The sequence below is a fragment of the Adiantum capillus-veneris genome, chromosome 27 (genome assembly GCF_014529385.1).
Source record: "Adiantum capillus-veneris isolate H3 chromosome 27, ASM1452938v2, whole genome shotgun sequence".
Classification (NCBI taxonomy): domain Eukaryota; kingdom Viridiplantae; phylum Streptophyta; class Polypodiopsida; order Polypodiales; family Pteridaceae; genus Adiantum; species Adiantum capillus-veneris.
Window position 1 is genome coordinate 54,362,141 of NC_140957.1, and position 23,744 is coordinate 54,385,884.

General features: G+C 44.5%; 1 protein-coding gene across 8 annotated transcripts in view; it reads right to left on the reverse strand.

Annotated features, from left to right (window-relative positions):
- LOC147422000 (NAD(P)-binding Rossmann-fold superfamily protein) overlaps positions 1 to 23,744 on the reverse strand; it is an 80,674-nt gene that overhangs the window by 32,006 nt on the left and 24,924 nt on the right. For all 8 annotated transcript variants that reach the window (XR_015186897.1, XR_015186896.1, XR_015186898.1 and 5 more), the window contains exons 2-5: positions 6,685 to 6,774; positions 6,535 to 6,602; positions 6,350 to 6,445; positions 6,176 to 6,256 (exon numbers count right to left, since the gene is read on the reverse strand). Coding sequence is in view for 4 of the 8 variants with exons in the window: in XM_086503839.1 (XP_086359965.1) it covers positions 6,176 to 6,256; positions 6,350 to 6,445; positions 6,535 to 6,602; positions 6,685 to 6,774 (335 nt within the window). In the remaining 4 variants the exon portion in view is untranslated. The remainder of the gene's footprint in view (positions 1 to 6,175; positions 6,257 to 6,349; positions 6,446 to 6,534; positions 6,603 to 6,684; positions 6,775 to 23,744) is intronic.

Sequence of the window (23,744 nt, forward strand, 5' to 3'; positions counted from 1 at the left end):
CACAAATCCATCTTCAGATAGTTGTAGGAAGTTTTCTTTGTATTCGGCCATCTTCGTGCCTAGTTCTTGTGTAGGGTCTACCCATGTCCTCTTAGTATCCAACTGTATAAGATCCTGTCGGATGATTTTATTAATCTCTGTTCGTGTAATTGCCAGTGATGGAGCCTCAAGAGAGTATTGGAAGGGGGGTAATCTTTCCATACTTAACCCACGTCTCTGAAACCACGAGGACAGTTGCGCATTAATCCCCTTTCATTGCTAATTGTCGAGAGGATTCGAGGGCCAGTTTAGTATATCGGCAATTATTTGTATCCCACAAACCATGTATAAAGGACACTGATCTGGTAAGAGCTTCAATTTCTAACGGAGGGGCCGCTAGTTCCGCGCGGGTAATCGCGTGTGGTACGGAGGCCTTGGCTCTAATCATTCAGGAAATCATAGATACCAGAGGTCTCTCCATTGACTTCCAATTATCCTGATCCACAGATGGTCCTCAAATTTGGACCCCATAAAGCATAGCCGAAGCCACCACACTATCAAAAAGCCAAAGTTTTGTTCGTGGTTCCTGAAACTGCACTTGTGAACACATCCTCTCCAACCCTCCCAAGGCCACAGAGGCTCTGGATAATCTAGCATCCGCTGCTTTCTTAAGAGTAAACTTCGGTCTTGCAAATACCACCCCAAGGTATGTGTATGCATCTGTGTACTCTACTGTATCCTGGCCATATGTAAGTGTAGGTGCCGATCTCCTAACCCACTGCGGTGTGGTGTTAAACACCATAACTTTGGTTTTACCCAAGTTTACCGATAGTCCACTGTCCTCCGCGAATTTATGTAATGCATTTAGTTGCCTCTGCATTCCATCTGGTGATTCTGCTATCAGTACAATATCATCTGCATACAACAACAAAGGGATCCATGACCCTGCAAGTTGAGCCCCTCTGTCACCCTCTCTATCAATGTAATCTGATACCTCATCTATGTACATACCAAATAAAGTAGGGGACAGTGGGCATCCTTGCTTTACTCCAACGGTGGAATGAACAATGTCGGAATCCCCTTCTGGAGTACGTACATACCCCATTACTGACCCGTATAAAGCCATGATCCCCCATATAATCTCTTTGGGGACTCCTAACTCTTGCATCCTGCGCATCAATCTGGCCCTTGGTACTGTATCAAAAGCTTTCCGAAAATCCACAAAGCAACAATACATCCTTCTCCCGTTTGCTCTTCCTTCCTCAATAATGGCTCTGAGCGTAAGAATATGATCTAAAGTGGAATAACCCCTTTTGAATCCAGCTTGTCCTGTTGCTCTTATGCCCTCATTCTCCGCCCATCTACTCAATTTTTGTTCAAGAATGGATGCGTACAATCGGGTCAAAGTGTGACCTACCATAATGGTACGGTAGTTCCCGGGTATCATAGGATCCCCTGACTTGAAAATAGGTACGATAGTAGATAATTTCCAAGATTCAAGTAGTCCACACATGACCCGATTAAACAGACGAGCAAGGACTTCTGAAAGTAGATCCCTGGCATGGATCAGATGTTCTGCTACTAAACCATCATGATCATATGCTCTTCTTGTCTTCATCTTATCAATGGCTTTTTCCACCATTTCCGTAGTAAAGAAAGTACTAGTAGTAGGGCATGGCTCTAGCGGATCTGGTGATGGAGGCTGTCCAGATACCATATATAATGATGTTACATATTGACCCCAGATCTCAGGAGAAGTAATCGTCGGCAGCGGTGAGTGCTCTCGAAATAAGCGCCATGCTTCATGTGAGTCCTGACTCAAGAAGAGCTTATATAAATCCTTCTCCAGTTTGGCTAAAAATGCCCTTTTCTTGCGACGTACTATACGCCGAAGAGCAATCCGAGACTGCTTATATGTGATGATCCCAAGTGTAAGCTCTTTCTGGACCTGGGTTCTCGTCTCTCTGCATTCCTCGTCATACCAGCTGTTTTGAGGCATGTTCCCAGCTCCTCTCTTCTGAGCAGGTTGAGTATGTGGGTATGCCTCTTGTGCTGCTCCATGTAGTATCTCTGTTAACTGAGAAGTAATCTCCTCTACAGTATATACTGGCTCGGCTTCCCACATCCTATTATAGATCTTTTCCACATAGACTGAATCAGTTTCTGGCGTGAAAGTATATCTTGTGTGTGTCTTCTTCCTTTCTACTTGAGAGGCATTGTATTGAAAGGAGATTGATAAGGTCAAGAGAGCATGATCCACTGCAATCCCAACCGGTTTGGGTCCCACCTTAAAGTCCTTGATACTAGAAATAAAGCTTGGTGAAGTCATGACATAGTCCACTGTACTGGCCCCATGCCTATGTGGGAAGCATGTGAATCCCCCAAACAACGGGATTCTCTAGACCATTAAGTATGGCCAAACCATGTATGGTTGCCATCTCCATGAGATGTCTCCCATATTCAGTGTGTTCTTTATCCTGTGAGTTTCTAGTAAGCCCCCTCCGTGATAAATCCACTTCTCTGAGCATTTCTTCAGAAGTATCATAGAATATTGCTTGAGAGTTGGCCGTTCTGGCATTAAAGTCTCCTAAGAGAACAATGTCTCCATCTCTAGAGAACTCCCATATGTCATTATTCAATATGGAGAAAGGGAACTGTCCTTTAGGTGAGGAGTAGACTGAGGTACTTGGAGGGAAGTAGCATATAGCGATATATAGAAATCTACCTGTCTCGGCACTCATTCTCATCCACATATACCTTGCTTGCTCATCTTTCCTGATAATCTGTAGTAGTGGCTTCAGCTCCTCTTTAAATAAGATTGCTACTCCTCCTGAACCCCGGCTACCCTGTAGAGATCTCTTGTATGGTCGACTAGCTGTTTCCCATAAATAACCCTTCACATGTGGCATACGCTGTCCCGGTATTTGGTGTGTCTCTGAGTAGAAAACTATGTCTCTGTCCCTAAAGCTGTCTTCAAAGGCACCTACATCTAGCCTATATGATCCATTACAATTCCACGCCGCTATCTGTAGCGTCGCCCCATAGGTCTCGCACCGTCATGCTGAGCGCTTTTCCAGAACCACTACTTTCCCTCCTCTATAAAAGGCGATTTTTCCCTTTTCTCTTGCTGCCCTAATCTCTGGCATCAACTCTTGCATGTGTGCCACTTGTGCCAATGTAAGATCATCTCCCAGGAAGATACCGATTTTCTTAAGAGTTGGCCTCTTCTTTAGGAATTCTTTCCTTATTTCTATATTCGGGAAGCGGAGAATAAGTGCCCTATCCTTTAGGTTTCCCTTCTCATCGATTCCTTTCTTGCCCACTCTCCATGCACTTGTGTGAGTAGGCTCTGTGATGCCCATGCGTTGTAGCAGTTCCTTCACTTCTTCATCTACATTCTCTTTGTCTTTGAGTCCTGTTACCTGCACATGTAGAGCCCGATTCTTTCTTTTATGCTCTTCCTCAATTGTCATATTAATAATGGTAGAAGTAGGTGTGGTCTCGAGCATCTGGGCCTTCCCTTTCTTCGCATCCTCAATCCATTTCTTTGCTTCATCAACCTTTTCTTGTGTCTTAAAAAGACGTTCCGCCCATGAGGATGCCGTTTTCGATTTCTGTTCATCTTCTTCCCGTAGAGCTTTCATTTGATCCTTCATGTCCTCAAGCTCCTTGAGCACCGAAGGTTGGTCGTCTCCCTTCTCCTTAGTTGCAGATTTGCAAGCCGCAAGTTCTCCTTTTAGCTCCTCGATTATTGCATCTTTTTCCCTCATGTGCTTTTCCATATTTGTTCTCCATGCTTCGAAACTTGCTACTGCCTCATTGAGTTTCTTTTGCATAACGCATTCTGTTACATTTACTTCGGCCTTGATTAGGTTTCGTAGTTCTGTTTTCAAGATCTGGATCTCCTCATTTTGTATCTACCCGGGTCTCTCCCCTTAGTTCTCTCATCATGTCTCCATACATGGAGTTCCTGTAGCTCTCCGCGCTCGCATGCATTTCCTTCCTGATGTCATCTCTCATGTAGTTTAGCTCTGATTTGAGCATCATCTGGACCTTCTCCATCATTAGTTCATCATGTACCTTGGACGTTTTCCCCACTCGTAATGATCCTGGTGATAGTACAGTATCTCTGTTTCTCCGCTTAAATGTGGCTGTTGTTTTTTTTGGGGAGTACCACGCTCTAACAATGCTACAATGCCAAAAGGGGTCGCCCCCCTCCTCCTTATATAGGTGAGCACCAACAATGCCGGACCCACTCCATAAAAAACGCCATGATCCTAAATTGGAAAATAAATAGAAAAAGAGAATATAAAGAGGACACCCACCAAATCAGTCACCAATGGTCGGCAGGACCAAATTTGGAAAATCCCCTCCATATGCCTAGAATGTAGAAAAGCCTCACAAGGCCGGGCATAGCCACAAAGAAGCCCCCACTCACCAAACGAGGAACCCTAGAGATGACCTCCACAAATTCTTAGCACCCCCTCTTAGATCCTAGGTACACAACGAGACCAAGAATTTAGGGCCTCAAGAGTGACAAATGAATCTGCAAGTCCATTCCGCCATTGCATCGCATACACCTCTCTACAGAATACCGCCAGGGTCAGGATAGACAGTTCTGTCCACCAATGGCAACAAGTGAGTACCCAAAACCGCAATCAATGTCCTCCAGATCCACGAAACTGTAGCGGCCACACAGGCTATAGTTCCTCTGCATGTTCACCATGCCGTGTGGGCATGTCATCAATAGCTATAGGTTATAGGAAAAGTCGGAGAGACCACGCCTCCTCCAAGAAATAGCCAAGCCATCCTTTCTCCAAAGTCTGGCTCACAATGCCAAAAGCCAACATACACATGTCCCGTGCCTGAGTATCGCAAAGATGTAAACCTTTTAACTCATCTGCCACACCTCCAAAGACTAAATAGGTCATCTGGGCTCTGCTAAGCACCACCTAAGCCTGACACATCACCTCCTTCTTAGATCTATCACTAGTAGCAAAAGTATCATCCTTCTATGCTCTTTGCTTTTGCTTGCCTCTCTTGGACGACTATCCAGCCAGGGCCTCTGAGCACACTCTGAATCTGGACCTCCGTAACTCGCCCTCCTTGTCCAACACCATGAGAACAAGCTCCTCTCATGTCAAATCACTCATCCTCCTCAAAGTAATCAAGGCTGAACAGAAAGCACCGTACTCGGGAGTCAAATGCGTCATAAATATTATAGCCATATCTTCCGAAGGGAAGTTCTTCCTTGCTTGAAGACTTACCTGCTCCATCTCCTGCAACTTCTCAATGTGATCCTTCAAGGACTTCAACTGCCGAGGGTCCATAGTAAGGAACTATACCTCCACGTGAGCTCTCTTCATAGGCGTCATCCTAAATCATAAGTTTTCTCCAAGTGGTTCATGTTAGCTTGAGCATTTATAATACTCGGAACATGTCCAAGTGTCTACCTCATACAATTAAGGAAGATAAAAGTCCGGATCCTTGCATTAAGCCAATCCCGAGCCCCTCGAAGCTCTGCAAGCTTCTCCAACTTGTTGGAAGAAAGAGACTCACCTGTTGGAGCCTTTGGCCATTCAATCTTGCCATGCACCATCAAGATGAGGTCATGGGTCTCCAATACCGCCTCCACAAGGGCTGCCAGTGTGTGTGGGGATGAGTGCATGCATGTATGTAAGCTGATATGGGAGTGTGAGTGAGTGTGACTATGCGTGTATGAGTGGTTGGGTGAATGTTAGTGAGTGTATGAAATGAAGCTGTGATTGTGTGTGAATGACTGTGTGGGTGTATATGTGTGCATGAGTGTGTGGGCTGGTACAGGCTGAAGGAAAAGGCGCCAAGGCAGAAAAAAGGTGGAATGGCAAGGGTGGCAGAGATGGTAAGGCTGGGACGAGGCTGCCAAGGCCCTCCAATCTAATACCACAGAGTGACGGACAGGCTAAGCAAGGCGAGTGTGATGGGCACATGATGAACCAGATTAAGAAGTAGTCGAAGAACTCAAACTTAAATTCTACTATGTCCCTTTCAAAGCACAAGATAACTAATAGTAAGCTGCATCAATAATACAGTTCTGTATCTGTAAAAAGGACATAGCAGCCATATAACGAAACACTTAATCAGAGATACACACATGTCAAATGCCTTTGTGCAAAATATCCAGATGAACATTTTCTGTCAAAAGGCCATCAGGTACCTTTGTGGAACACAAAACAGCCCGGACTCCCCTTAAAGCTTTCTTCAAGCTCTTTGGATCTGCCACATCACCTACCACTGGCTTTAAAAGACGTCACTGTCAGTACACAATACTGCACAGAAAAGATACTTTGGATGCAGACATCACAACAGGTGGCCTTAATGAGAAATTTACCTCCACATATGAACCAAACGCTTGAATCATTTCTTTGGCATCCTTAACAAGAGCCCGAACTCGTACCCTCCTCAATATCAAGGACAACAATACTAGCTACAACCCACAAATCTACAGAGTGCTTGAGCTTGCTAAGGGTAATGACCATAAGCTAAACCTGTGTTCGTAGAATCGGAGCATCTAACCTGACCAGTCATGCTGTCAGCATCTGTTACAAGCACTGCATCCCGAACCTCATCCAAAAACTGTGATTCTGCACTGTGCCAGAAAACAGCATCAAAAATCATCATAACCTCTAGGTTCATTTTATTATCCATTGTGGTAGTGAAAGTGACCTTCACTTGTGCTCCCAACTGAATCAGAATCTCCACCATCTCTCAACACCTGTTCAGGAGCTCCATACCACTTTCTTAGCTTTGGCCCCCCTGTTACAAACCTGCCATTTGTTCAGGTCAGATAGACAAAACCCGCTACGGGTGGTTAAATTAGATGAACTTGTGTAAGTTAATTTTCTTATCAAAAGGCCAAAATGACCTATGAGATCAATCCATTACAAACCGATGAATCCAATACCATGTTTGGGTACAAAAAAGAGATACTAAAATGAATCCAGAAGTGCTACTAGCTGAAACTGTGGGGGGTATGTGTGATGATTGATACAGTGGGTGCCCAATACAAGAGGGTGATATAATGGGTGATGAATCCATCCTCATCTGTACTCTGGATGTCAAGATAATATGGCTCGAATCCTCTCTTGTTGTCTCTATCAATGCTATGAAGCTCCTCTCCTCAGTCATGTGCGTCTCAATCTCCCTAGCTCCAGTGCTCAGTCAATGAGAATACTGCGGGTGTGAGTATGAGATAAGCTTTGCAGTGGACCCGCTCCTCTATCTGTCCGGTGTCTGATGTGAAGAAATCAGTAATCTATCTCTGGGATTGTCTCTCTCTAGATTTCCTCAATAAACTGTGTCTGTGTAACTCATATAGATGCAGTCCAAGATATCTCTGGTCCTGATAGCTCATGACTTTGGAGAAGGGTCTGAAGCCTCCTCTGAAGAAACAATGGCAGCAACCCCGTATCTCGTAATACACTGTGCACTAGCATATATAATGCATCTCCGTCTCTGGCTCTGTATAACATAGGCAGCATATCCTACTAGCTGTTGGTATCCCTCTGAATCTACCAGTCTCAATCTCAAGCTGGTGTGAAGATGTCCATATCTAACAAATGGCACATCGTAAACCATGAGATAGATGTGTATCCATGTTGCTAGGTCGAATCACAAACCCATCCCCTATGAGTTGGAGAAGAAGCTCTCTATAGAAAGCCATCTTCGTGCCCATCTCCTATGTCGGCTCTATCCATGTCCTCCTGGGGTCCAACTTAGTCAGGTGCTGGCAAATGAGTCTAACCATGTAAGAGATAGCGATGGTGCATCGAGGGGGTACTAGAAGGGAGGCAAGCTGTCCATGCTCAAGCCATGTATCTGGAACCATGATGACATATGTGCATACCAGCATGATGTGTCTCCCTATAAAGCTAATTGTCTGGAGGACTCGAGGGCCAATCTGGCATATCTATCTCTGGTAGTATCCCATAAGCTGTGCATAAAGGAGACTGGTCTGGTAAGCACCTCTATCTCCATAGGGGGATGGCTAACTCCGCTCTAATGATCTCGTGTGGCACTAAGGCCTTGGCTCTAATCGGTTGAGAGATCATAGATACCAAGGGCCTCTCCGTACCTCTCCACCCATCCTGACCCAAGGCCTGGAACGCATAGAGCATAGCTGAAGCTACCAAGGTATCAAAGAGCCAAATCTTTGTTCGGGGTTCTTGAAACTGAACCTGCAAACACATCCTCTCCAATCCTTCCAAGGCCGTATACGCTCTGGTCAGTTGTAAGGTGCAGCGGAAGTGAATGTTAAACTTTGCTCAAGATGAGTGCTCCGAATTGTGCTCAAGGGTTCCTTTTACTTACGGAAGGGAGAGCCTTTCGTTCCTTTAATGAGAGAGTGCAAATGATCACAAACAAAGTGAATGACACTGTGAATGAAGGTGCTGAGACTGAGAGATAGAGAGAGAAGAGAATACGACACCAACATGTTGTCAAACCCTCCTCCGAAGGCCCCACTCTCTATGCCGAGAGCGGTCTAATTATGATTGCACAAATCTCTACAATGCTTGGACTTGCCGACGATGTCGACGACGATAAGGACGATGACGAGACAGGTTGAAATATGAAAATGCTAATGGCTGAAATCTGCTAATCTTTATCTGTTGAATTCTGACTCTATGTCGGTTACGATGTCGATGACGACAGTACGACGACGACGTGCTGAAAACGCCAATGCTGAAATCTGCGTTTTCCGGGCTGAATCTGCAAACTTCGCGGGATCTGACCGTGCGGCGAGGATCTGCTGCGGGAAGGTGAGATTTGCGAGCTTCGGGACTTCTTCTGTGGTAACTGACTGCTGAAAACTGAAAACGCTGGTTCTAGGGCTGAATCTGTCGCGATGGAATTGCAAAACGTTGAATGTCCGTCCTGCTGCTCCAAAAACGCTAGGGCTGAATTCTGATGTCGCTGTGGAATCTGCTAACGCTAGGGCTGATCTGCTATCTGCGAGGGAATCTGCTAACGCTAGGGCTGATCTGAGGTTGTACTGTCACCGAGAATCTGCAAGTGCAAAAATGCTGGCTGATCTGATGCAAAAACGCTAGGCCTTCTAGTGAGTGAAGACGCTAGAGTTGTCGCGGGGGGGGGGGGGGGGAGTCTTGCTGAGAAGTTGCCTGATGAACACCGGGTTCCTGCTGCCTCTTCTGCCAGAAAGTGCTAGCGCTAGGTTTCTATATATACAAACTTAGCAAAATTGCCCTACCTAGTTTCAACAAAAGTCACTTAAAAATAATAAGTGAAAAATGTCAAAAATAGGAAAAATAGGTCTATGCACTGTAAAAATGCTCCTGATGGATTCTGATGATCATGTTGTGTGCAACCAGAGGATATACATCTATCTAAGTGCCTGGACATGTGCGGTTTGCGAACAGACTCACAAAAGTGCCAGATCACTTCCTATTCTAGATTGACTTGACTGACTGAACCCTGGTCATGCTGTAGCTTGTCCACGGACACATAGGGTTGGATGTGTCACGTGACATTCCCTCCTTTTCAAAGTGAGGTACTGGTACCGAACTGTATGGCGTTGAGGGAGATCGCCAACAACATCCGGAATCCTCGAAAGGACTCTTCGTCGGCCCACTCTGAGATGTGGGTCGTGTGATACTTGAACTTCATAAAGGTCTGCAAAGTCTTCTTCTTTGGGCCGCGCCGAAAGCAACACAAAGTCATCTTCAATGCGTCCACTTCGTCTAGAGTCATGCGTCTACCTTCTGCTAGAATCTCCGAGGCTGAAAATTCCTGAAACCACTTCCAACACAAAAACATGAACGTACCCATTCCATGTAAAGTGACTGGAAAAATACTACTCTTCTGTAAAACCTGTGCATACAATGTAGATGAATATAGAGATGGAGTGTCAAACCATTCATCCAACACACGTAAACAATGGATTTGAAACTTGTCTTTCTGATCTAAATCAATCAATTGTGGCAAAACACAATGGAAATGCCTATGCTTGATGCTCAATCTTTCTTGTGCTATTTCTACGACTATGTCATGCCAAGAAAGAGACATGGAATGTGACTTCCTTGAATGCATACTTTTCAGCTTTTCATGAGAAATCCACATACATCCGTGCTCATTCATGAGTGAATCGTGCTCAACGTACAATATGTCATGCCTAAGAAAAGAGATCAAATAAAGACACTGACTAAAATATAGGAAACGATCACGAATGAAACACTCGTACAATGCGTGCTGACTCATCATTCGAACACATAATACTTCCTGTGGGGGTTCTTTGGACCTAGGCTCGAGAGCCAAGATCGGTTGTTCTTGATTGATCGAATCTGCCTGTGGGGGTTCTCTGGAACTCGACTCGAGAGCCAAGATCGGTTCGTTGTGATTGATCGAGTCTACAATGAGGTTAGCTTCACTAGACAAAGTATCAACTAACACATCATTCTTGTGAACAATCACATCGTGATCATACAAATCATCATGCTCGTGAGAAATCACATCTTGATCATCATGCTTGTCATTGTCATTCAAATCATCATGCTCATCATTATTAGGTAATTCATCATGCTTATCATCATGCAAATCCTGTGTGTCATGCTTTGGAGAAGAAGAGAGTGAGAGAGTCTCCTTTTCCCGTATCTCTTGCATCTGTGCCTGCACTTGAGAAAAGAATCGGAACAAGGCGGATTTCCTTTCGTTGTGCTCATACTCTATGGCTGCCATTCTTTCTTCGTGTTCACGCTCTATTTCTGCATTTCTTACTTTGCATTTTAATTTCCTGTTCATCATCATCTTGTTGAAAACCTCCATAGGAGTTAGTGCAATCCTTGGCGTGGATGGGGAAGGGAGAGGGTCAGAAAAACCTCCTGGTGGGGAAAACTCTTCTTCGCCACTCCCATGCTCATCACCTCCATGCGAAGTATACATTCCGCTTCGGGTGATGACCGTACACTTGAAGTCTTGGGTTCTTAAGTTCACGAGGAACTTGGGTTCTTGTGGGTGTTGGTTCTTGGGTTCTTGAGGTTCTTGAGTTCTTGAGGTGCTTGAGGGTCTTGAGGTTCTTGAGGTTCTTCTTTAGCTTGTAATCTGTGTTGGAGAAGGATCTTATCTTCACCCGAGTTCTGCTCTTTCCCGCGGGCGCACCGCTTGGTGGCCTTGCGCTCACACCAAGGTTACTTTTTCCCACCTCACGTCGATTGGCCGGCCGCTAAGTGCACGGTCCGCTCTCAATGATTGAAAAGAGGCACAAGGGAAGGCTGGACAAGCCCTTCTTTCTTGGGTTTCCTGTCACTTCAAAAACACGATTAGGAATTGACACGCCCAAGAGGACTTGGGTTACGTGCGACCGCAACAAGCAAAAAAAATTATACGGTTCTTGTGGTTCTTTCCTTGAGTGATACAAAACACTGCCAAAGCTCTAATACCAATGTAAGGTGTAGCAGAAGTGAATGTTGAACTTTGCTCAAGATGAGTGCTCCAAATTGTGCTCAAGGGTTCCTTTTACTTACAGAAGGAAGAGCCTTTCATTCCTTTAATGAGAGAGTGCAAATAATCACAAACAAAGTGAATGACACTGTGAATGAAGGTGCTTGAGAGATAGAGAGAGAAGAGAATACGACACCAGAATGTTGTCAAAACCTCCTCCGAAGGCCCCACTCTCTATGGCGAGAGCGGTCTAATTATGATTGCACAAATCTCTACAATGCTTGGACTTGCCGACGATGTCGGCGACGATGAGAACGACGACGAGACGGGTTGAAATCTGAAAATGCTAATGGCTGAAATCTGCTAATCTTTATCTGTTGAATTTCGACTCTATGTCGACTACGATGTCGATGACGATGGTACGACGACGACGACGACGCGCTGAAAACGCCGATGCTGAAATCTGCGTTTTCCCGGCTGAATCTGCAAACTTCGCGGGATCAAACTGTGCGGCGAGGATCTGCTGCGGGAAGGTGAGATCTGTGAGGTTTGGGACTTCTTCTATGGTAACTGACTGCTGAAAACTGAAAACGCTGGTTCCAGGGCTGAATCTGTCGCAATGGAATTGCAAAACGCTAAATGTCCTGCTGCTCCAAAAATGCTAGGGCTGAATTCTGCTGTCACTGTGGAATCTGCTAATGCTAGGGCTGATCTGCTATCTGCGAGGGAATCTGCTAATGCTAGGGCTGATCTGAGGTTGTACTGCCGCCGAGAATCTGCAAGTGCAAAAACGCTGGCTGATCTGATGCAAAAACGCTAGGCCTTCTGGTGAGTGAAAACGCTAGAGTTGCCGCAGGGGGGGGGAGTCTTGCTGAAAAGTTGTCTGATGAGCATCGGGTTCCCGCTGTTACTATATACATGTGGTAGTGATCTGTGTGAACACACTAGGACCGTCGGGGCATTTTTTCCCTCTTTAGGAGGTTTTTTTCCCCGTGCATTGTATATACGCCCATCACTCTAGGGCTATCTATCTTTCCATTGCACACTAAGTAACACACTCTCTATCGTGTGCCTTGAGCTTCCTTCGTCTTCTCCAAGCTGTGTGTTTTTCTACAACCCTAATTCCAACAATTGGTATCAAAGCAGGTCGTGTCCTCCCGAGCTTAGTCGCCAGCTGCTCCAGCACACGCCTCCTCACTTTCTCCGATTTCAGTGAGCTTTGGCAAGCGTTCGCAGGTCGACAAATACTTTGGGAAAGCTCGTACAGCTTGGTCTACTCAGATTTTTGATTTGGGCTCATTTCGGCCTCCGTTTCCACTACAGGCAGTACTGCACAGGCTATTTCATCATTTTGTGCAAAAATTCTGTCAGTGCCGTTTTCTGCATAACAGGTGCCTTATAGTCTTCTACGGTTTGTGCTATATAGCACGTGTTGTTCCCGCTCCATTTCTCCTATTTTTGGACAGTTTTCACATCAGGTGCAGCATTTACCATGGCTGACAACAACAACACAGATGTGTTCAAGATGTTTGCTGCTGAGGACAGGTTAGATGGGGACAACAACCCTATGTGGTCTTATATGATGCAACATGTTCTTGTGTCAAAGGGTGTTTGGAACATTGTGCAGGGCATTGATGTACGTCCTGGTTCTAAGGATGTAGGCGATGTTGAGGATGTTGCAGGTCTTGCTGCAAGGATTGCAGCTGTTAGAGTTGTTTTGCCTACGGTAGAACAAGCTCGTTGGGATGTTAAGGATGCGCAGGCTCATGCATTGAATGCGTTGTCTGTGAAGCGCACCATTGTTCCTCACATCCGTTCAGCAGAATCTGCAAAACAGGCTTGGGATATTCTAGCAGGTCTTTATGCAAGTCGCAATGAGGCTAAAATTGCTTTGCTGCGTAAAGAGCTGGAGTCGAAGATTATGCATGAGGAAGATGATATGGACACTTTCCTTGCTAGTGTCAAGGATATCAATGAGCAACTTATTTCTGCAGGTGAAGTTATTTCAGACAGTTCCCTTGTGCAGACTGTTCTTAATGCCTTACCAAATTCTTACCAAACTTTTGCTAGTACTTGGAGACTTATGACCCAAGGAAATCCAGAAGTTGTCAAGTTTGATGCATTATGCACATTGCTGTTGCAAGAGTCACTTTCTAGAAAAAACAGGACTAGGCAGCGTGCAATTGAACATGCTTTTATTGCTTCTCAAAGAAAGGGTGGTAACAGTAATGAAGCCACTTCTTATGGTTATGCTGCGAGTGGCAAAAATTATGTTCCTAATGCTTCTGCTGGCAGCACTTCGTTTGGCAATTCTGGTGATAAGGGCAAAAAGAAAATGCGTTGCCATTATTGTAAAGCCAATGATCACTTGATCAAGTCGTGTCCTAAGTTGAAGGCCAAAGAGGCTAAGAAGAAAGAGGGTGGTTCCTCTGCAAATGCTGGTTCCACTACAAATGCAGCCATTGTTGAGTCTTCTGCGAAAGGAGACTGTAATGCTGCTGTTGATGCAGAATGGGCTTTTAGCGCAGAGTGCACTTACAATCCTCTTGTCCATGATGCATGCTTGCCAGTTGCTGCAGATTCACATGTGTGGTATTTTGACAGTGGTGCTACAAAGCACATTACCTCACATCGTGAATTGTTTACCTCTCTCGAGTCTGTCCCACATGGGAATTGAGTAACTTGTGCCAACAACGCCTCTTATCCAATTCAGGGAGTCGGAAAGATTGTGCTCACTGCTGCTAATGGCAGTTCCTTCACACTTGTTGATGCACTTTATGTACCTGGGATCAAGAAGAATCTCTTGTCTGTATCCGCACTTGCTAAACTTGGACCTGTAGTCAAATTTGTGGATGACAGATGTACAGTTCATGATCTCAGTTTTGGTGATGAAATTGTTGCATCTGGCCTTTTGTGCCGTGGGTTGTATAAGCTCACTTTGTATGACAAGTGTGGACAAAATTTTGCAAATGTTCTGGCAGATTCAAGGGCTATTTCAGATGCAAAACTTTCGCATGCACGTTTTGGTCATCTGAATTTTGCAAGTTTGCTGCGTTTGCAGAAATCTAATATGGTTGCTTCTTCACCTCTTGAAGCACCTGTCAAACATGTTTGTGAAGGCTGTATTCTGGGTAAAATGCAGCGTTCTAAGTTTCCAAAGGATGGTTCAGTTAGGGCCACATGCAGGTTGCAGCTTGTGCATAGTGATGTTTGTGGGCCCATGCAAACTCCGTCCTTGGGCAATTACTTGTACTTCGTGACTTTCATTGATGATTACTATGGGCACCCTCTGTTCGGATCGAGGGGGGGAGTATATGTCTCATGAATTTAATGCATTTCTGGCTAGTCGTGGGATAAACACCAATGTACATTGCCTTATACACCTCAGCAAAATGGTGTTGCTGAGAGGAAAAACAAGTCACTTACGGAAATGGTAGGATGTATGGTCAAAATTCAAGCTTTGCTGCATTCTTTTTGGCTTGAGGCCATCATGTGTGACACTTATGTACTTAACAGGTGTCCTACGAAAGCTTTGCAGTCTATTACTCCATATGAAGCATGGCATGATAGAAAGCCTTCTATTGAGCACATGCGTGTTTTTGGCTGTTTGGCATATGCTTTGGTGCCACAAGTGCAGCCCAAAAAATTGGATGATAAGGCTGTCAAATGTATTTTTGTTGGTTATAGTGCTGAAAGCAAAGGTTACATGTTGTATCATCCGCAAACAAAACGTATTCTGGTTTCTCGAGATGTAGTGTTTGTGGAAGATTCTGTTCAGCCCTTGCTGTCATGTACTAGAGACAGTAATGTAAGCTCACAGGACATTTATGACACTTTGTTGCCTCTTTTCAGTTGGTGGAAATACGAATGTAAGTTCCAATGAGGCAAATGTACAGCCTATGGGGGTTTTTGAAAATGTTTTAGATCAGCCTATTACCGATGCAGATGTACATGATGTACTTGATGAGGAAAGGGTTGAAAATGAGCAGGCTAGAGGTATGCCAAAATGGCTGGTGCACACTTTGCGTGACAGTAAATTGGATGCACCTTTGTCTAGTCGTACTCGTTTAGGCTCTTGCCATGCATCTTATGCATCAGATTGTTATGCTTTGGCTATGTCTAGCTTACATGATGTTGAGGAGCCTCTGTCTTTTGATGAAGCACAGAATTCAGAAAATTGGATGGCTGCCATGCAATCAAAATATGATGCACTCGTAGAAAATGACACATGGACTTTATGTGATTTGCCTCCTGGCAAAAAGGCCATTGGTACGAAGTGGGTTTACAAGTTGAAACGCAAGCCGGATGGTGAGATTGATCGCCATAAGGCTCAACTTGTTGCAAAGGGTTATGCACAGCAAAAAGGCATGGATTATGAAGAGACTTTTGCTCCCACTTGTCGTATGACTACTGTGCGTTTTCTATGTGCATTGGCAGCTCATTTTGGTTGGGATGTACATCAATCAGACATTGTTACTGCTTTCTTGAATGGTGACATATTTGAGGAAGTTTATGTAACGCAGCCTCGCGGTTTTGTCACATAAAAGAACAAGAGGACAAAGTGTGCAAATGTAACAAGGCTTTGTATGGGTTGAAGCAATCTCCTCGTGCTTGGTATGAGAAAGCTGACACTCATTTGGTCAAACAAGGATTTCGTAAGAAAGCACATTGTATGTAAAGCGTGAGGGTGATGTACTTCTCATTGTGGTTCTTTATGTTGATGATTTGCTGATCACTGGACCAAATGAGAGACATATTGCTGAATTTAAGGCTGATTTGAATGCTACTTTCAAGAGGAAAGATTTGGGGCTGTTGCATCATTACTTGGGTATACAGTTTAAGCAGTGTGATGGTGGTATTGCCTTGTGTCAGAAAAGTTACATAGAGACATTGCTATGTAAGTTTGGACTTGAGGATTGCAAACCTATTGCCACTCCCATGGAAACAGGTTTGAAGTTGAGTCTACATGATGCTGGCGATCCTGCTGATCTCACTCTTTACCAAACTGCTGTTGGCTGCCTCATTTATGTATGCAACACGAGGCCGGATATTCAGTTTGCAGTCTCACAGGTCATCAGATTTATGCATAGCCCAGGGTCTAAGCATTGGCAGGCTGTCAAGAGGATTTTCCGCTACCTCAGTGGCACTTTACATCTTGGCTTGTTTTATCCCAAGGGGGGATCATAGCCGCCAGACTTACATGCTTTTTCGGACTTAGATTTGGCTGGTTGTTTTGACGCGCGAGTGTCCACAAGTGGTTTTTGTTTCATGCTTGGTCTTTCATGTATATCATGGTTGAGCAAGAAGCAACCTACTGTGGCCACTTCGAGTTGTGAGGTTGAGTACAGGGCAGTCTTCACAGCTGCGATTGAGTGTGTATGGCTCAGACGCCTTATGGCTGATTTGGGTGTTGGACAGGACACTCCTAACACTATCTACACTGACAGTCAGAGCGCATTGGCAGTTGCGAGGAACCCAGTTTTTCATGCTCGCACAAAGCACATTGAGGTGCATTACCACTATGTCAGGGAGAGGCTCTCAGCAGGAGAGATCAACTTGGTTTATGTGCCAACACAGGACAACCTTGCAGATCTTTTCACAAAGGCATTGTCTCGTGAGAAGCTTGAAGCTTTCCGCAAAGCTTTGGGCTTACTCCCCTTTGTGGACTGATCCTGTCCTCAGGGCATGGCACTTCCCTTTACTCATGTGCCAGCTCTCGTTCACCGTATCACTCCAGGGGGGATTTGTTACCATATACATGTGGTAGTGATGTGTGTGAACACACTAGGACCGCCGGGGCATTTTTTCCCTCTTTAGGAGGTTTTTTTTCCCCATGCATTGTATATACGCCCATCACTCTAGGGCTATTTATCTTTCCATTGCACACTAAGTAACACACTCTCTATTGTGTGCCTTGAGCTTCCTTCGTCTTCTCCAAGCTGTGTGTGTTTCTCTGCAACCCTAATTCCAACACCCGCTGCCTCTTCTGCCAGAAAGTGCTAGCGGCTAGGTTTCTATACATACAAACTTAGCAAAATTGCCCTACCTAGTTTCCAACAAAAGTCACTTAAAAATAATAAGTGAAAAATGTCAAAAATAGGGAAAATAGATCTATGCACTATAAAAATGCTCCTGATGGGTTCTGATGGAAATCTGATAATCATGTTGTGTGCAACCAAAGGATATGCATCTATTCTAAGTGCCTGGACATGCACACTCTGCGAACAGACTCGCAAAAGGGCCAGATCACTTCCTATTCTAGATTGACTTGACTGACTGAACCCTGGTCATGCTGTAGCTTGTCCACGGACACATAGGGTTGGATGTGTCACGTGACATCAGTCTAGTCTCTGCTACTCTCTTGAAAGAAAACTTTGACCCATTGAAGACTACCCTAAGACAAGAGTATGCATCTGTGTACTCCACAATCTCATGGCCATAAGTGAAAGTAGGTGTTGATCTCTCAATCGACTACGGTGTGATGTTAAACACCATAACCTTGGTTTTACCAAGGTTTACACATAATCCACTATCCTCTGCAAAGCTATGTGATCAACTACATACACTCCGTTTAGTCAAAGATCAACACAATATCATCATCATATCACAACAATGGAATCCATGTCCCTGCTAGTTGGGCATATCACCCTATCTGTCAACGTAATCAGAAACCTCATCTATATACATACCAAATAGAGTAGGAGACAATGGACAGCCTTATTTCACTCCAATAGTGGAGTAAACTGAATTAGATATCCCCTATGAAGTGTGTACACCTCCCACCACTGATCTGTATAGAGACAAGATCCCCCAAATCAACCCAATGGGCAATCCTATCTCCTATAGTCTGCGCATCAATCTGGCTTTGGGCACCATGTCAAATGTTTTGCGGAAATTCACAAAGCTGCAATAAATCCGTCTCCCATGTGCCCTACCCTCCTCAGTCTGAGTGTCAGAATATGGTTTGTTGGAATTAGGGTTGTAGAGCAACAGACACAGCTTGGAGAAGACGAAGGAAGCTCAAAGAAACAAAAGAGAGTGTGTTACTTAGTGTGCTATGGAAAGATGGATAGCCCTAGAGTGATGGGCGTATATATAATGCACGGGGGAAAAAACCTCCTAAAGAGGGAAAAAATGCCCCGGCGGTCCTAGTGTGTTCACACACTTCACTACCACATGTATATGGTAACAAATCCCCCCTGGAGTGATACGGTGAACGAGAGCTGGCACATGAGTAAAGGGAAGTGCCATGCCCTGAGGACAGGATCAGTCCACAAAGGGGAGTAAGCCCAAAGCTTTGCGGAAAGCTTCAAGCTTCTCACGAGACAATGCCTTTGTGAAAAGATCTACAAGGTTGTCCTGTGTTGGCACATAAGCCAAGCTAATCTCTCCTGCTGAGAGCCTCTCCCTGACATAGTGGTAATGCACCTCAATGTGCTTTGTGCGAGCATGAAAAACTGGGTTCCTCGCAACTGCCAATGCGCTCTGACTGTCAGGGTAGATAGTGTTGGCAGTGTCCTGTTCAACACCCAAATCAGCCATAAGGCGTCTGGGCCATACACACTCAACCGTAGCTGTGAAGACTGCCTTATACTCAGCCTCACAACTCGAAGTGGCCACAGTAGATTGCTTCTTGCTCAACCATGATATACATGAACTACCAAGCATGAAACAAAAACCACTTGTGGACACTCGCGTGTCAAAACAACCAGCCCAATCTCAGTCTGAAAAAGCATGTAAGTCTGGCGGCAATGATCCCCCCTTGGGATAAAACAAGCCAAGATGTAAAGTGCCAATAAGGTAGCGGAAAATCCTCTTGACAGCTTGACAACGCTTAGACCCTGGGCTACGCATAAATCTGATGACCCGTGAGACTGCAAACTGAATATCCGGCCTCGTGTTGCATACATAAATGAGGCAGCCAACAGCAGTTTGGTAAAGAGTGAGATCAACAAGATCGCCAGCATCATGTAGACTCAACTTCAAACCTGTTTCCATGGGAGTGGCAATAGGTTTGCAATCCTCAAGTCCAACTTACATAGCAATGTCTCTATGTAACTTTTCTGACACAAGGCAATACCACGATCACACTGCTTAAACTATATACCCAAGTAATGATGCAACAGCTCCAAATCTTTCATCTTGAAAGTAGCATTCAAATCATCCTTAAATTCAGCAATATGTCTCTCATTTGGTCCAGTGATCAACAAATCATCAACATAAAGAACCACAATGAGAAGTACATCACCCTCACGTTTTACATACAATGTGCTTTCTGTTGGACTGTTACGAAAGCCTCGTTTAACCAAATGAGTGTTAGCTTTCTCATACCAAGCACGAGAAGAATCCTTCAACCCATACAAAGCCTTGTTACATTTGCACACTTTGTCCTTTTATGACAAAACCACGAGGCTGCGTTACATAAACTTCCTCAAATATGTCACCATTCAAGAAAGCAGTAACAATGTCTGATTGATGTACATCCCAACCAAAATGAGCTGCCAATGCACATAGAAAACGCACAGTAGTCATACAAGTGGAAGCAAAAGTCTCTTCATAATCTATGCCTTTTTGCTGTGCATAACCCTTTGCAACAAGTCGAGCCTTATGGCGATCGATCTCACCCTCCGGCTTGCGTTTCAACTTGTAAACCCACTTCGTATCAATGGCCTTTTTGCCAGGAGGCAAATCACATAAGGTCCATGTGTCATTTTCTATCAGTGCATCATATTCTGATTGCATGGCAGCCATCCAATTTTCTGAATTCTGTGCTTCATCAAAAGACAGAGGCTCCTCAACATCATGTAAGCTAGACACAGCCAAAGCATAACAATCTGATGCATAAGATGCATGGCAAGAGCCTGAACGAGTACGACTAGACAAAGGTGCATCCAATTTACTGTCACGCAAAGTGTGCACCAGCCATTTTGGCATACCTCTAGCCTGCTCATTTTCAACCCTTTCCTCATCAAGTACATCATGTACATCTGCATCAGTAATAGGCTGATCTAAAACATTTTCAGAAACCCCCATAGGCTATACATTTGCCTCATTGGAACTTACATTCGTATTTCCACCACTGAAAAGAGGCAACAAAGTGTCATAAATGTCCAGTGAGCTTACATTACTGTCTCTAGTACATGACAGCAAGGACTGAACACAATCTTCCACAAACACTACATCCCGAGAAACCAAAATACGTTTTGTTTGCGGATGATACAACCTGTAACCTTTGCTTTCAGCACTATAACCAACAAAAATACATTTGATAGTCTTATCATCCAATTTTTTGCGCTGCACTTGTGACACCAAAGCATATGCCAAACAACCAAAAACACGCATGTGCTCAATAGAAGGCTTTTTATCATGCCATGCTTCATATGGAGTAATAGACTGCAAAGCTTTCGTAGGACACCTATTAAGTACATAAGTGGCACACATGATGGCCTCAAGCCAAAAACAATGCAGCAAAGCTTGACTTTTGACCATACATCGTGCCATTTCCGTAAGTGACCTGTTTTTCCTCTCAGCAACACCATTTTGCTGAGGTGTATAAGGCACTGTACATTGGTGTTTTATCCCACGACTAGCCAGAAATGCATTAAATTCATGAGACATATACTCCCCCCCTCAATCGGAACGGAGGGTGTCCATAGTACATTTCGAGACATTTTCAGCCATAGCCAGAAATTGTTTGAAGCACATAAAAACTTCGGACTTCACTTTAAGCGGAAATACCCATGCATGCCTGGAGTAATCATCAATGAAAGTCACGAAGTACAAGTAATTGCCCAAGGACGGAGTTTGCATGGGCCCACAAACATCACTATGCACAAGCTGCAACCTGCATGTGGCCCGAACTAAACCATCCTTTGGAAACTTAGAATGCTGCATCTTACCCAAAATACAGCCTTCAAAAACATGTTTGACAAGTGCTTCAAGAGGCGGCAAAGAAGCAACCATATCAGATTTCTACAAACGCAGCAAACTGGCAAAATTAAGATGACCAAAACATGCATGCCAAAGTTTTGCATCTGAAATAGCCCTTGAATCTGCCAGAACATTTGCAAAATTTTGTCCACACTTGTCATACAAAGTGAGCTTATACAGCCCACGACACAAAAGCCCAGATGCAACAATTTCATCACCAAAACTGAGATCATGAACTGTACATCTGTCATCCACAAATTTGACTACAAGTCTAGCAAGTGCGAATACAGACAAGAGATTCTTCTTGATCCCAGGTACATAAAGTACATCAACAAGTGTGAAGGAACTGCCATTAACAGCAATGAGCACAATCTTTCCAACTCTCTGAACTGGATAAGAGGCGTTGTTGGCACAAGTGACTGAATTCCCACGAGGGACAGGCTCGAGAGAGGTAAACAATTCACGATGTGAGGTAATGTGCTTTGTAGCACCACTGTCGAAATACCACACATGTGAATCTACAGCAACAGACAAGCATGCATCATGGACAACATGATTGTAAGTGCACTCTGCGCTAAAAGCCCATTCTGCATCAACATCAACAACATAGTCTCCTTTCACAGAAGACTCAACAATGGCTGCATTTATAGTGAAACCAGCATTTGCAGAGGAACCACCCTCTTTCTTCTTAGCCTCTTTGGCCTTCAACTTAGGACACGACTTGATCAAGTGATCATTGGCTTTACAATGATGGCAACGCATTTTCTTTTTGCCCTTATCACCAGAATTGCCAAACGAAGTGCTGCCAGCAGAAGCATTAGGAACAGAACTTTTGCCACTCGCAGCAGAACCATAAGAAGTGGCTGCATTACTGTTACCACCCTTTCTTTGAGAAGCAATAAAAGCATGTTCAACTGCACGCTACCTAGTCCTGTTTTTTCTAGAAAGTGACTCTTGCAACAACAATGTGCATAATGCATCAAACTTGACAACTTCTGGATTTCCTTGGGTCATAAGTCTCCAAGTACTAGCAAAAGTCTGGTAACAATTTGGTAAGGCATTAAGAACAGTCTGCACAAGGGAACTGTTTGAAATAACTTCACCTGCAGAAATAAGTTGCTCATTGATATCCTTGACACTAGCAAGGAAAGTGTCCATATCATCTTCCTCATGCATAATCTTCGACTCCAACTCTTTACGCAGCAAAGCAATTTTAGCCTCATTGCGACTTTCATAAAGACCTGCTAGAATATCCCAAGCCTGTTTTGCAGATTTTGCTGAACGGATGTGAGGAACAATGGTGCACTTCACAGACAACGCAATCAATGCATGAGCCTGCGCATCCTTAACATCCCAACGAGCTTGTTCTGCCGTAGGCAAAACAACTCTAACAGCTGCAATCCTTGCAGCAAGACATGCAACATCCTCAACATCGCCTACATCCTTAGAACCAGGACGTACATCAATGCCCTGCACAATGTTCCAGACACCCTTTGACACAAGAACATGTTGCATCATATAAGACCACATAGGGTAGTTGTCCCCATCCAACCTGTCCTCAGCAGCAAACATCTTGAACACATATGTGTTGTTGTTGTCAGCCATGGTAAATGCTGCACCTGATGTGAAAACTGCCCGAAAATAGGAGAAATGGAGCGGGAACAACACGTGCTATATAGCACAAACCGTAGAAGACTATAAGGCACCTGTTATGCAGAAAACGGCACTGACAGAAATTCTGCACAAAATGACGAACTAGCCTGCGCATTATTGCCTGTAGTGAAAACGGAGGCCGAAATGAGCCCAAATCAAAATTCTGAGCAGACCGAGCTCTACGAGCTCACCCAAAATATTTGTCAACCTGCGAATGCTTGCCAAAGCTCACTGAAATCGGAGAAAGTGAACAGGCGTGTGCTGAAGCAGCTGGCAACTAAGCCCGGGAGGACGTGACCTGCTCTGATACCAATTGTTGGAATTAGGGTTGCAGAGAAACACACACAGCTTGGAGAAGACGAAGGAAGCTCAAAGCACATAATAGAGAGTGTGTTACTTAGTGTGCTATGGAAAGATGGATAGCCCTAGAGTGATGGGCGTGTATATAATGCACGGGGGAAAAAACCTCCTAAAGAGGGAAAAAATGCCCCGGCGATCCTAGTGTGTTCACACACATCAATACCACATGTATATGGTAACATGGTCAAGAGTGGAGAAGCCTCTCCTGAAACCGGCCTATCGTCTTGCCTGTATACCCTCACTCTCTACCTATTTGTTCAATTGCTGCTCAAGGATAGATGCATACAACCGTGCCAATGTGTGTAAGATAGGCACAATAGAAGATCATCTCCAAGCCTTAGACAGACCCTCACACATGACACGATTGAACAAAACTGCAAGAACCTTTA